We start from the raw sequence: 13120 nt of genomic DNA, 5'->3' as shown, positions 1-13120 counted from the left end.
CCATGCCACTGTCCAAGTTCTCAGATGAGACAGGCTCTCTCACTGAACCCAGGACTGCTGTGTCCTGCGTGGCTTTGTCCTGGAAACCTGAGCCAGGTTATGGGGGAATAAAGAAAGGACAGATACACAGACATGTGTACAGAAAAGCTGGGCTCGGGTGGGCCGAGCTCAGCCTGCTGGAGCACCAGCCACTCAGCCTTGAACGCCAGTGTTTGTCAGGTGCCGCACAGGGTCAGTCTTCATAAGAGATCTCTTAGGATGCAATCATCCAGGAGGAGGAGGAGGAGGAAGGAGTTGCACACACTAGTCAATAGCCCACAGATGCTCCTTGGACCAGTGAAAGGCTTTGGCATCCTCATGGGTTCTTTTGTTTAAAGATTTATTTATCTATTATGTATATAGTGCTCTGCCTGCATGTACACCTGCACACCGGAAGAGGGCATCAGATCACATTAAAGATTCTCATGGGTTCTCAACATGGCTGTGCCTGCATTAACAGTACACATTCACTCTGGGTGCCGTTTGCTCTTTACACACTCAGGGCATGGCTGTGACCGCGTCGACAGTACACATTCACTCTGGATGCCATTTCCTTTTTACACACTCAGGCCTTCCTTGGTTTCCCAGCCTGGGCTGAGGGATCCAGAATCCTTCTGTTTCTGCTTCTCCCAATTCTAGGGTTATAGACACCCGCCACCACATCCGACGTTTACCTGGATTCTGGAGATCTGACCTCAGGTCCCCGTGCACGCCTGGCAGCCGCTTTATCCACCAGGCCACCTCCACCCAGTTGAACTGGGTGATTCACTTATTCTAAGGGCAACTCCTAGGAGGGTGGGCTCCCCTGAAGCCATGCTAAACAGGCAGAATAATTAGTCCTTTAATGAGACTTTTTCCTCTCCAGAATCCCTGCCCCTTAGTGCACGGGCTTTACCAGAGCACAGGGCTGCAGCCATGTGGCTTATAAGTCTGTCTGATTTTCTAAATTGTTCAGGAAAGGGTAAATTCTCCTAAGCATGCCTCCCGGAACATCTCGGGACTCCTCCCCAACAATTTGAGTTTCTTTACTCTTCCTCTGAATCCTCTCTCCTTGCCAGCTCAAATAACATGGGTTTTTCTTTGTTGTTGTTGTTGTTGTTGTTGTTGTTGTGTGTTTTACATAAATTAACCCATTTATTGCAGGCCAGGCAAGTCTCAAACGGTAGCGCTTCTACTGGTCTTTCAGTTCCTTGAGTCTCTAATGGCGGACTTCACTGCGATGGCAGAAGTGGTGTTGTAGGCCCAGGCCCCACTGGCCACTGTTTTCATGCAGGCACCACAGTGCCAGATGCCAACGGCTCGTCTCTTCATCTTGGTCTTGCCACAGAAGGAGCAAGTGTACTTGGTGTGCTGGCTGATTTCAGTTGTCTTCACCGTTTTCCGGAGGGAGACACCGAAACAGGTCCTGTATTTCCCTGCAATCCCGACCTTCTTGGTGCATTTAGCCATCTCGCCAGAACTGAAGCCCGTGTTTTTTTGTTGTTGTTCTTGTTGTCATTTTGTTGTTTTTTTTTATTTTTATTTTTTTAGTTACTGTCTCCACTTTTTCCTCCGGGCACAGTGTACAGCTGACCTGCCCCAGGGATTTTCTTGTAAACACTTCCATTTGAGACCACTCCTAAAATATTTTATTAATAAGGCTAACAGCACCAACGGGGAGCCCCAATTTTCCCTGCATCATTTAGCAAGCATGAAGGGACCCCAAAATCCTAGCAACATGGTTTCTGCAGGTTGATAACAAGGACCTTTGCCAGATGAGATAACCTTTAACATGGCTCCAAGGTTATGTGTACAAATGCTGGGCCCTGCATGGTGGGTTCACAGCTTTTTACAGCATTTGGGAGGATTTTGTGTTCAGGGTTAGCCTGAGCTACATGAGACCTTGTTTTTTTAAAAAAAAAAAAAAAAAAAAAGAAGAGTAAAAGCAGGATTGGAGGGATGGGTCAGTGGGTAAAGGAGGTTGACATCAGGTCTGATGACCTGAGTTTGATCCCAGGACTCACACAGTGGAAGAGGAGAGCCAATCGCTACAGATGGCCCCTGACCTCCACTCACATACCCTCACCTGCCCAATATATAAACGCATAAATAAATATGAGTAGTAAAGTGCAAGTGTTAGAGCCGGGCTTTCTGGTTTGAACTTGGGCTATGTTCCCTGGCCGTGGGAACATAGGTGTCACATGCCTGGCTGTGGGAACATAGGTGTCACATGCCTGGCTGTGGGAACATAGGTGTCACATACCTGGCTGTGGGAACATAGGTGTCACATGCCTTGGGTTCTGCGAGGTTCAGCAAGTTGGTGTCTGCAAAAACACTTAGAGCAACTGACATCAGTGACTTAGTGGCCAGACACAGTTGTCACCACCTGGTCAACCTTCCACGCCATCTTTCCCACTTTGCCTAACCCATGTCCAGGAGTTAAGAAGTCTACATCTTATAGGGCACAGCCCCGGGAAGCCCCCATACCAGCTGGCTCCCCCAGTCTCTTTGGGATGGAACCACAGTGGGCTGCAGTGCAGGGATTCGAGCTAAAAGGAACGATGTGCTGCTCCAGGTGTGGCTAGAGTGAAATGCTTCTCTGGAATACACAGGACCCTGGCTCCGACCTGAGCACTGTGAAAGGCAGAGAGAGAGGAGAAGGGGGGGAGTAGGGAGGAGGGAGGAGGGAAGGGGAGGAGGGGGAGGAGGGGGAGGAGAGGGAGGAGGGGAGGAGGGAAGGAAGGGAGGAAAGTCAACCAAGCATAGCAGTCCCTTGTTAATTACTGTTTTGATGGATGTACAACTGGCTGAAGAAATTGGCCTCAGAATGGCATTTGCAGCCATATAGAGATGTGGCCTTAGTTGTCCACGTATAACAAAATGCCGGAGGTGGGTGTGTCTCAAGGCTTTGGAGGGTCCGTGAACTTCCCACAGTGCCCCCTAGGGACAAAGCCGTACTTCTAGCGTCAGCCTCCTAGGTCCACGTGAGTTTGGTGCTGGTGGGTCCAGAAGAAGCCGTCAGATTCTTTGGTACTGGAGTTTTTATGTGGTTATGAGCCACCCAGAGTGGGTGCCGGGGACTGAACTCAGGTCCTCTGTAAAAGCAGCCAGTGCCCTTAAGCGCTGAGCCATCTCTCCATCCACCAGGCTTGTTCTTTTACTGCCTCCTGGTGAGAACTCAACGGGGTCCCATGAGGCCCCCCTGAGCTCCTTTAGAGAACAGTGACTACCAACGACCTCAAGCTAAGCTCTGCTTTTTCCATCACCCCTTACATATGGGTCTCAGAGAGCAAACACGGAGGCCGTCCAAATCACCGCAGACGCTGTGAGAAGGTCAGATCTTCAGTGGGTACCTTACGGATAAAGCCTTGATGATAGCCGTGAAGTTTCCGTGGGCGTGGAGCTATGGAAGCTGTCTTCTCACTTGCACAACACATCCCAACTTGTCCTTAGGAGCCGACAGGGACCTCTGCTCTGTGGCATTTCCATGCAGAGCCAGTCTGAAGGAGCCCTCGCCATCTGGAGCTTTGCTATTTCTTTGCAGTAGAAAGGCTTGCTCCAGAAGAGTGCTCTCCACCCAAGAGAGATTTCCAGAATAATGTTCCCTGTCTGTGCAGTCCTATAAGGCAGATATTAAACATTGGGGGTGTTTTAAAATTTTATCTTAAGAAATACAAACATTAGGTTTAATAATATGTGGCAAGGGGTTGGAGGCTGTGCGCATGCCACTGTGTGTGTGTGTGTGTGTGTAGGTCAGAAGACAGTTTGAGGGTTGAGTTAGTTCTCTCTCTACAACACATGAATCCCAGGGATTGCACTCAGGCCATTAGGTCTGGATTTATCTACTGAATCATCTCTCTGACCATTTAAAAATTTATCTATCTATCTATCTATCTATCTATCTATCTATTTATGTACATGTGGGTTTTGAGTAGAAATGTGACTTTTATGACTGAAAAACACATTAGGAGCTGTAGTGTATGTTCAGTTTTCTTAACCAATATATTTTATTAATGACTTAGTGACCAAGCATACGTCACTTATAACCCGACTACCCAAAACAATACGGAAATGAGGATTAATGGGCACAATAACAAAACAGTAAGGATATCAGTTCCGAGGAACGATTCTCCTGGCACAATCAGCAGGATTTCTTCTGCTGGAACCTAGAGTAACCAGAACCCAGAACCTCAGCAGGAGCCAGAGCCCCGAAGCCTTCCCTCAAGCGGTTCTCTCTAGGAGCGGCTCGAAGTGTAGCGATGAACAGCCAAAACTATCCCAAGTCTCCAAAAAGCCCCGCCTCCAGTTCTGGGCTCATTTATATATCTCCTCCCAGAGTCTGTTCATGGGATCTTTTCAGCTGGTAACAATTAAGCTCCTGCACGAGGTGGTTGGTCTTCTAGTGGATTAACCTCACCTGTTCTCTCAAGAGACCGTTCCGATCCCACACTTGGGATCCTAAAAAACAGGTTTATCTCTCCTTCAGGCATACATGCAGTAAAGTGCTTACACACATAAATAAAGAAATCAGTTTTTAAAATTTGAGCAGGAGAGTCAGTGGGTTAGGATCACTGGTTGTCACAGCAGAAACCACCTGCTACATTTACAGAATAGAATTTATTTCCTCATTCATTTACTTATTTGAGACGGGGCCTCCTGTAGCTCAGGTTGGCCTCAAACTCTCTACATAGCCAAGGATGCCCTTGAGCTCCTGAGCCTCCTGTCTCCACTCCCGAGTGCTGGGATTGCAGGTGTGTGCATCGCTACTCTGTGCTAGGCCTCAGAGTCAGGGCTGCATGCACCCTGAGCCAGCATCCACCCGCAGAGCTATGCTCCAAGACTTGAGAGAAAAATACCAAAGACATTTAGTTGACAAGTTCTTGTTGAAAACAATGGTTTCTAGTCTCGACATACAGTCCAAAACAGGCCAGAATTATGCACAAAAGTTGTGTTTATCAAATGGCCTATGTACAAGAAATTTATATTTTGCTTTTCTGGAGAAACAAGTGTAAGAAGGAATACAAAATGTATGTTACTGGAAATTTCTCAGCCGTGTGACCCAGCCAGATCTCCTAGGAGATCGATCCCAGCAGAACATACCTACCCTTCCATGAACCCCTCTTCACTGCTGTGCACATCCCAAGCAGACGAGTGAAAGGAAGACATATGGACAAGGGATCTTCCAGACATCGATCTTGGGAGGTGGCCTGCTGGTGAAAAGCACTGGCTGCTCTTGCAGAGGACCCAGGTTCAATTCCTAGCACCCACATGGTGGGTCCACAACTGCTCGGGACTCCAGTTCCGGAGGATCTAATGCCACCTTCTGGCCTGGAGGGGCAACTGCTCTCATGTGTGCATATCCCCTACAAAATAAAATAAAATAAATCTTAAAAATGCCTGAAATAGCCAGGCATAGTGGCGCAGACCTTTAATCCCAGCACTCAGGAGGCAGAGGCAGGCAGATAGCTATGAGTTTGAGGCCAGCCTGGTCTACAAAGTGAGTCCAAGACAGTCAAGGCTACACAGAGAGGCCCTGTCTCAAAAAAAAACAAAAAACAAAACAAAACAAAACAAAACAAAAACCAAAAACAAAACAAAAAACCTGAAATATTGTTATGCTGTTGTGAAGAATGCACAAAAATATAAACATAAAGCAAGAACATACTACAGAAAAGGGGCACATTGAAACTGTTAATTATATTGAAATAAAAATACACAACTTCAACAGGATCAAAAGGTAAATGGGAGGACGGTCTCAAAGAAAAGAGTAACTAGATAGGTGTTCTAAGTTGATAATAACGATATGTGATGGAGATTGATTTACATTCAGAAATTTAGATACACCAAGATAGGAAAGATGTTTTCTTCAAGGCCAAAAGACTAAGAATGTACCATTTATATAATTCCTGATTGTGTCACGGTTCTTCTTGCCATAGGTAATCTATTGTATATATGTGTAATAATATAAATGTATATGTAAAAAAATAAAATAAAATTTAAAACTAAAAACAAAAAAATAGCAAAGTAATAGACAAAATATTTTGTTATTGTGTGTGAACTTCTACAATAAAATGCAAGTGATATATTTTTTAAAAAAACTTTTAAAAAAGAGTAAAAATGTAAGGGGATCAAAGTAGAAAATCATAAATAAAAGGGCCAGTTCACTTATAATAGGCACTTAGGAGAGTAGAGAGCACTGGCCGGGTAGAAATTTCAAAGAAACATTCAAGAAAGTCTGTCAAAATTGAAAGGAAGGTCTGGGTTCTTCACTGAAAATTCTTTGAAGTACTCAAAAGCAGAAACACAATGGCGTCTATGCAACGTTCCATAGGACCTGTTGTGCTAGCACAGAGGAAAGGAATCAGGGACAAGAATGTTTTAAATGTCCCATTTCAAACTGTGACCAGAGCTCACAGTAGAGTGGAATAAAATGATGTGCAAGTGGGAATTCTGTTTTGTTTTGTTGTTGTTGTTGTTGTTTTGGTGGTTGTTGTTGTTGTTGTTGGTTTTTTGTTTTTTTTTTTTAGTCAGGGTCTCGCTGTGTAGCCTTGGCTGTCCTGGACTTGCTTTGTAGACCAGGCTGGCCTTGAACTCACAGAGATCCACCTGTCTGTGCCTCCTGAGTGCTGGGATTAAAGGCGTGCGCCACCATGCCGGTTGCAAGTGAGAATTCTGAACCCTGCTGCACTATCTTTAAGATTTAAGATTTATTTAGTTTTTATTTATTTATTTATTTATTTATTTATTTATTTATTTATTGTGTGTGTGTGTGTGTGTGTGTGTGTGTGTGTGTGTGTGTGTGAGATCCCCTGGAGCCGGAGTTAGAGGCAGTGTGAACCTCCTGATGTGAGCGCTGGGAACTGAACTTGGTCCTCAGGAAGGCTCTTCCGCTGTGGTGTCTCTCCAGACTCAGTTACACTATTTATGGCACACACATCTGCAAAGCCTACTTCTGCAGGCTGATTGCGTTCTCCACAGCCATCCGCCTGTTGTCCTGTGTTGTCTGTTTCACAATTGCTGCTTTCCCAGAAGAGAGTGGCATCTACATTCTCTTCCCTTGGTGAGCTTTTGTGACTCACTGGGCAGAACAATCGGAATCGCTGCCTCATCACTTCCCAACGTTACGCCACAAAGGAGGCTTCAGATATTAACTTCTCCCAGTGAGATATAAACCTTAGAACTTCTGAACTGGCTTTTTCTCCCCCATTTACCCTGAGCTCACATTGTGGAGGCCCCAAACAGAGAGACCATACAAAGACAGAGAGACTCCAAGAAACCCTATTGTTTGGGTTTTTCCGGGCAGCTCAGTGACAGCCTTGTGATCAGGAAAACCATTTATCAGCCCGTAGCCCCTACCACTGTTTGATTATATTGGCCTGAGACCATGGGGTAGCACAACCCAGCTAATTCTGGCTGATGACTCCTCTCATAAACTATACTGACTGCTCAGTACTGCTCGGCATTACTAACTGTGAGCTATTTTATGCAGCAGTAAGTAATTAGAAGACCTCCCGGGCATCCGTCCTTGGGAAACTACTGCAGAGAGAAAGCCCTCCTCTTCAGTGGCACAAGCCAAGTCGCACCTGTGGTGTGGGCTGGGTCTGACAGGGTGCTGGCTTGTGACATCAGGTCTGGAGTTGTTACTGGTTACTCCTCCCGCCATGTAAATGTTCACGGGGAGGCAGCTTGTACTCCAACCTGCTTCCAAGCTCTCTGAAGGTTAATGCTTGTCCCTACGGTCTGTGCCACATGGCCTCATATGTCACATGTTTTTAATAAGATCGGTTTTGGGGGCCTGCGAGGTGGCTCAGCGGTTAGAGGTGGTTGCCGCTAAGCCTGGCGACTTGAGTTCAGTGTTTTTGGTGGACTTGGTGGAAGGACAGACTCCTGAATGTTGCCTTCCACGTGCACACTTGTGGCACTCCACTCACTCACAATTGCACGCACGCATACACACATGCATGCACACGCATACACACATACATACATGTATAAAAAAGTAAAGATCAGTTTAAATACAATAGTTATATGGAAAAATAATATTTCACACTGGATGATTTAAACGTGGTTAAGAGACTGAAGTCACTGTACAATGTGATGGTAAAAGGACAGCGCAACGTGACAAGGAGAAGGGCTGCCATTCTGTGTGACATCCTCCACGCAGCTGTCCCTTGTGGCTCTGTGAGTGCTGGTTCTTCTTGTTTATTCCACACTTCTTCAGACACGTAATGCCTTCCTACACACTGCATGCTTTCTTCAGGCTGTTTGTTTATTCTGTCGCCATTCAACTCAGATATGCACTCTGTTGCAATCCACTCACCCACAATCACACACATACACATACACATACATACATACATACATGCATACATACATACATGTAATAAAAAGTTAAAGATCAGTTTATGTACAAAAATCATGTGGAAAAATAACATTTAACACTGAACAAGTTAAATACTTGGTCTGTGCTTGCAAACGACTAGGCACACAGCAGGTGCCCCGGAAGACAAACGAGACATGTGCACACAGAGCTTTCTCTTACTGTTTACATTTTCTCCTTTCCTTAAAGTTCAGACTTCCAAAAAGTTGTACAAATAGCACAAAGAATTCCTGCATGCCCTCTGTCCAATTTCCTCAAATGTCAGCCTTTCCCACTTACACTTAGCATCTCTCTCTCTCTCTCTCTCTCTCTCTCTCTCTCTTTCTCTCTCTCCCTCTCTTTCTCTATCTTCTTGGGCCACCGAGAGACCCAGGAGCCCTTTAACCTTAGACACAGAGTTTCCTGAAATAGATAGGTCTCTCACAGGAGCACAGAGGAAATGACCACACCCAGCAATTAGCAGCAATACATCATTACCCAATTTTCAGGGAGCCAGCTGTGCCGTATAACATCTGTTGTAGCAACATAAGACCCTGTCTTATGGTTGAATCTCCTATGATGTTTTCTTTAACTGGGATAGGTCACTCATTCTTTTCTTTCTTTCTTTCTTTCTTTTGTTTTGTTTTGTTTTGGTTTTGGTTTTGGTTTTTGGTTTTGTTTTTTTTTTTTCGAGACAGGGTTTCTCTGTGTAGCCTTGGCTGTCCTGGACTTGCTTTGTAGACCAGGCTGGCCTTGAACTCACATTGATCCGCCTGCCTCTGCCTCCTGAGTGCTGGGATTAAAGGCATGCGCCACCACGCCCGACTGAAGTCTTCACATTATCCCCGTTCGTTTGACCTTGACTGGAAACCCGCATTCTCGGCAGAGGGATGCAGAGCAGAGTCCTCCTTTCTAAGCCCAGGATGGTGGTGTCTGATTTACCCATGCTACCTTTGATCATTTGCATATTTGCCAGAACCACACTGCAGAGTCATTTACTAAAAAGTGAGGTGAGGGCATGACCCAGCAGTAGAGCCCCTGCCTAGAATCCCCCAGTGAGGGGCTGGCATGTGGCTCAGTGATAGAGCAGTGTAGGCATGTATGGGGCGCGAGCGTCACACTACTTAGACATCCCTGATGATTCTTGCACGTTTGCTTGGCAGTTGCCAAAGTGCCTGTTTTCCTTGACCAAAACAAAACCTCACAATGCTGTATGGCGCCCAGCCCTGAGAAGGTTTCAAACTGTCTTTCTCTAGTGAAAGGAAGCCAGGCTCTTGGGAGATCCTACTGGTTCGAGGGTGGTGAGGATGATCTCGGAGAGGCGTGTTTTATCTGAAACTAAGGAAGTGGTTAGAAAGAGGAGCGGGAGGGGCCGTGGCAGGAGGCTTGCTGACCGTTCAAGGCGACACCAGACTACACTGAACTCACTACGTAAACCAGGCCGGCTTTCAACTGAGATCTGCCTCCAAGTGCTGAGGTTACAGGTGTGCGCCACCATGCCCAGCTGGCTTCATCACTCTTGGCCTCTACCTTCAAAGGCCCCGAGGCTTAACCCTGGCAGATACCAGCCAGGGCAGCAGCGAGCACATGCCTTTGGGCTGACCCCCTTCTTGCATCTCAACGTGGCTAGCTTTGCTGGTAACTGTGTTAGTAGGCAGGGGAATGCAATCTGGGCTTATCTCATGGGGCTGTTCATTTTGTTGTTCTGTTCAGTCACAAACTGCCATCACTTGACAAATGGACCCTAGCTGACAAATAGATTCCAGACAGACCCAATGGCTGGGGCTTCTGGCCACCTGCTGCTAACTCCTGCCTAGAAGGCTAGTGAGAGTCCAAGTCTTTCTCCCAGCTCAACAGTAGTCATTGGTGCTATGGAAGAGGCCCAGCAGCCACTGGAGATTCTATGGGAAATTAATACCCGGTGGTAACATGCCCAAAGCCCATCCCTCTTTAGGGTGAATGAGTTAAGTGCTCTGTGGAAAAGAGCTATTGCCCAAGGAGACAATTTTGATGGGTGTGGTACACATGTTTTTGGTCCCTGCAGTACTCCCGCACAGGGCCAGCCGGATCTCTCTGTGAGTTCAAGACCAGCCAGTTCTACACAAGGAGCTCCAGGCCAGCAGGACTGTATAATGAGACCCTGTCCCCAAACAAACACAAACAAAAATAGAAACAAATTGAAAAGATCATGAGGAAAGAGGGGGGAGTTGGTGTCATCCCTCTAGGGGGGTTGCTGAAGGACAATTAGGGTTGGGAAGATGGCAGTGAAGTGCTTGCTGTCCGTGCATGGGTTTAGTCCCCAGCTAGCAGCCATGTAAAAGGTTGGGCATGTGGTGATGCATGCTGCTAACCTCAGCACCAGGGAGGTGGAGTCAAGGAGGAGCCCTGGAGCTCACTGGCACCTAGTGAGGTCCAGGCCAGTGAGAGACGCTGTAAAAAAACATAAAGAAAAAAAAATGAAAGTCATAGTTCCTGAGGAATGAAGCCAAGGTTGACCTCTGGTTTGGTTGACCAAGGTTGACATACATGCACACATACAGGACCCAGCACAGCCCAGCACCTAGCCCAGCACCCAGCACTGCACAGCACCCAGCACCCAGCACTGCACAGCACCCAGCACAGCCCAGCACCCAGGGCCCAGCACCCAGCATAGCACCCAGCACTGCACAGCACCCAGTACCAGCAGAGCCCAGAACCCAGCACCCAGCAGAGCTACAGATATTTTTTATTTGAAATTTAACACCCCCACCACTGCATACACATACACATACACACACACACACACACACACGCTGCATACTCCCACTATATGCAGCTCAATGAAATTTTTAAACAATAGGCCGGGGGTGTGACCCAGCTGACAGGACACTTTTCCTCCCAGTATGTACGAAGCTCTGGACTCAGCCCTAAGATGCGGTCTTCATAGCACATATTGGTAATCTCAGCACTCAGGAGGCGGAGTCAGGAGGATCAGAATGTTAAGGTTATCCTTGGCTACATCGTAAGTTTAAAGGCAGCCTAGGATAGAGATCCTGTCTCAAAAAAGCAAATAAAACAAGTAAGACAGAAGAAGCCGAGCATGCTGCCATGGGCCTGTAAGTCTTACAGAGAAGAAGAGGCTGAGGCAGGAGATGAGCTGTGAGTTTAGGGACACTTTGGGCTATGTGAGATGCCCAACTTTAAAAACATTTTTTTAAAATTTTATTTTTAACATGATTACTGTGCATGTATGACACATGTGCAAGGTGGCACACGTGTGGAGACCGGAAAACAATTTGGGGAGTGGCTTCTCTCCTTCCATCTTTATGTGGAAGGTCTGAGGGTTGTCACTCAAGCGATCACAGCAGGTTTGCAGGACAAGTACCTTTACCTTCAGAACCATCGCACTAGCCCCCCCCCTTTTTCAAATGAACAAAAGTTTCAAAACAAATACATTTGTGCGACTGTCATCCACGGAGAGATGCTTCTTGTGATGCTTCTAAAAGGTCCCTTCAGGCTGGTCACTCTTTGCCATCAACGTGGTGACCTCTTCAGCTGCCCAACTGACAGCAGGCTTCTGCTCTGATTTGAACTTTGTTCTGATTTGAGCTTTATAGAATAGAGATTAATCACAGCCTGGCTAACAGGGTGGCTCAGCAGGGAAAGGAGATTGTGGCCCAAGCCTGACAACCTGAGTTTGTTTCCCAGATCCCATGTGGTAAAAGGGGAAGAAAACAAAAAACAAAAAACAAAACTCCGACTCGAGTTAAGTTGTCCTCTGACCTCCACACATGGATCTCGGCAGGCACATGCCTCCACACAAACAGCACCTCTCAGCATGCCTTTCCATGGACACATGGGCGTGTCCTTCCACAGACACATGGGCGTGTCCTTCCACAGACACATGGGCGTGTCCTTCCATGCCCATGTGTCCTCTTCGTTCTTAGACACACACCCAGAAGGATCAGCAAGATGGCACCGCAGGGAAATAGTCCTTGCCGAGAGAGCTGGATGGCCTGAATTCTATCCCTGGAACCCATGTAAAAGTGGGACGACAGAATCAATGTCACAGGATTTTCCTCTGACCCCCACACATGTGAGCCATGGTATGCACGCCGCTACACTAACAGCAGTAATAATAAAAGACACGGGTCCCACACATGTGCCACGAGTCCCACACGTGCCACGGGTCCCACCGCTAACAGCCTGATCGTTCAGATGTTTAGCACTGACGGGCACATTGTATTTTCTGAAGTGTGTAGCAGACTGTCCTCTTCCTAGCACAGAGTGAAAGGGCTTTAGACTCGCGGCAGTCGGCCTCAGTGTTTACATGTGTAAAATGGAGCTGTAAGAAGTAGGGTGTGGTGCCACACTCCCAGAACTGGGGAGGCAGAGTCTGGAAGATGGCACAGGTTTACCTTCCCCCCACCCCCCGCTGGTACAATCTACGTGGCAAAGTGCAGGCCAATGAGGAAATATGGAGAACAATCAAGAAAAAGATTTGATGCCAATCTCTGCCCCTCAGCTGATCGATCGATCAATCATCAGTCAATTAATTTAAAAGGTAGGTGGCACCTACCTAAGGAACTATACCCAAAGCTGTCCTCTAACCTCCATGAGCATTTACACACATGTGCATGACTGTCTGGGTGCTCGTGCACACACACATGCACGCCCATAAATGGCGCTGCTGTGGAGAGTCTGTGGAATCTTTACCCTGCATGCCACCCTCCAGGTCCACCCTGGTCTGCATAGCTCCAAGGG

General features: G+C 47.0%; 1 protein-coding gene across 1 annotated transcript; it reads right to left on the bottom strand.

Annotated features, from left to right (window-relative positions):
- Positions 1-1159: 1159 nt before the first annotated feature.
- Positions 1160-1563, bottom strand: LOC311583184 (large ribosomal subunit protein eL43-like). Its single transcript, XM_084756544.1, has one exon. It carries the CDS (start codon positions 1486-1488, stop codon positions 1222-1224), a length of 267 nt encoding a protein of 88 aa, XP_084612670.1. The 5' UTR covers positions 1489-1563; the 3' UTR covers positions 1160-1221.
- Positions 1564-13120: the final 11557 nt, after the last annotated feature.

Source organism: Acomys minous (genome assembly GCF_964271855.1).
Source record: "Acomys minous genome assembly, chromosome: 14".
Classification (NCBI taxonomy): domain Eukaryota; kingdom Metazoa; phylum Chordata; class Mammalia; order Rodentia; family Muridae; genus Acomys; species Acomys minous.
This window is presented reverse-complemented; position numbering and strand designations above follow the sequence as displayed.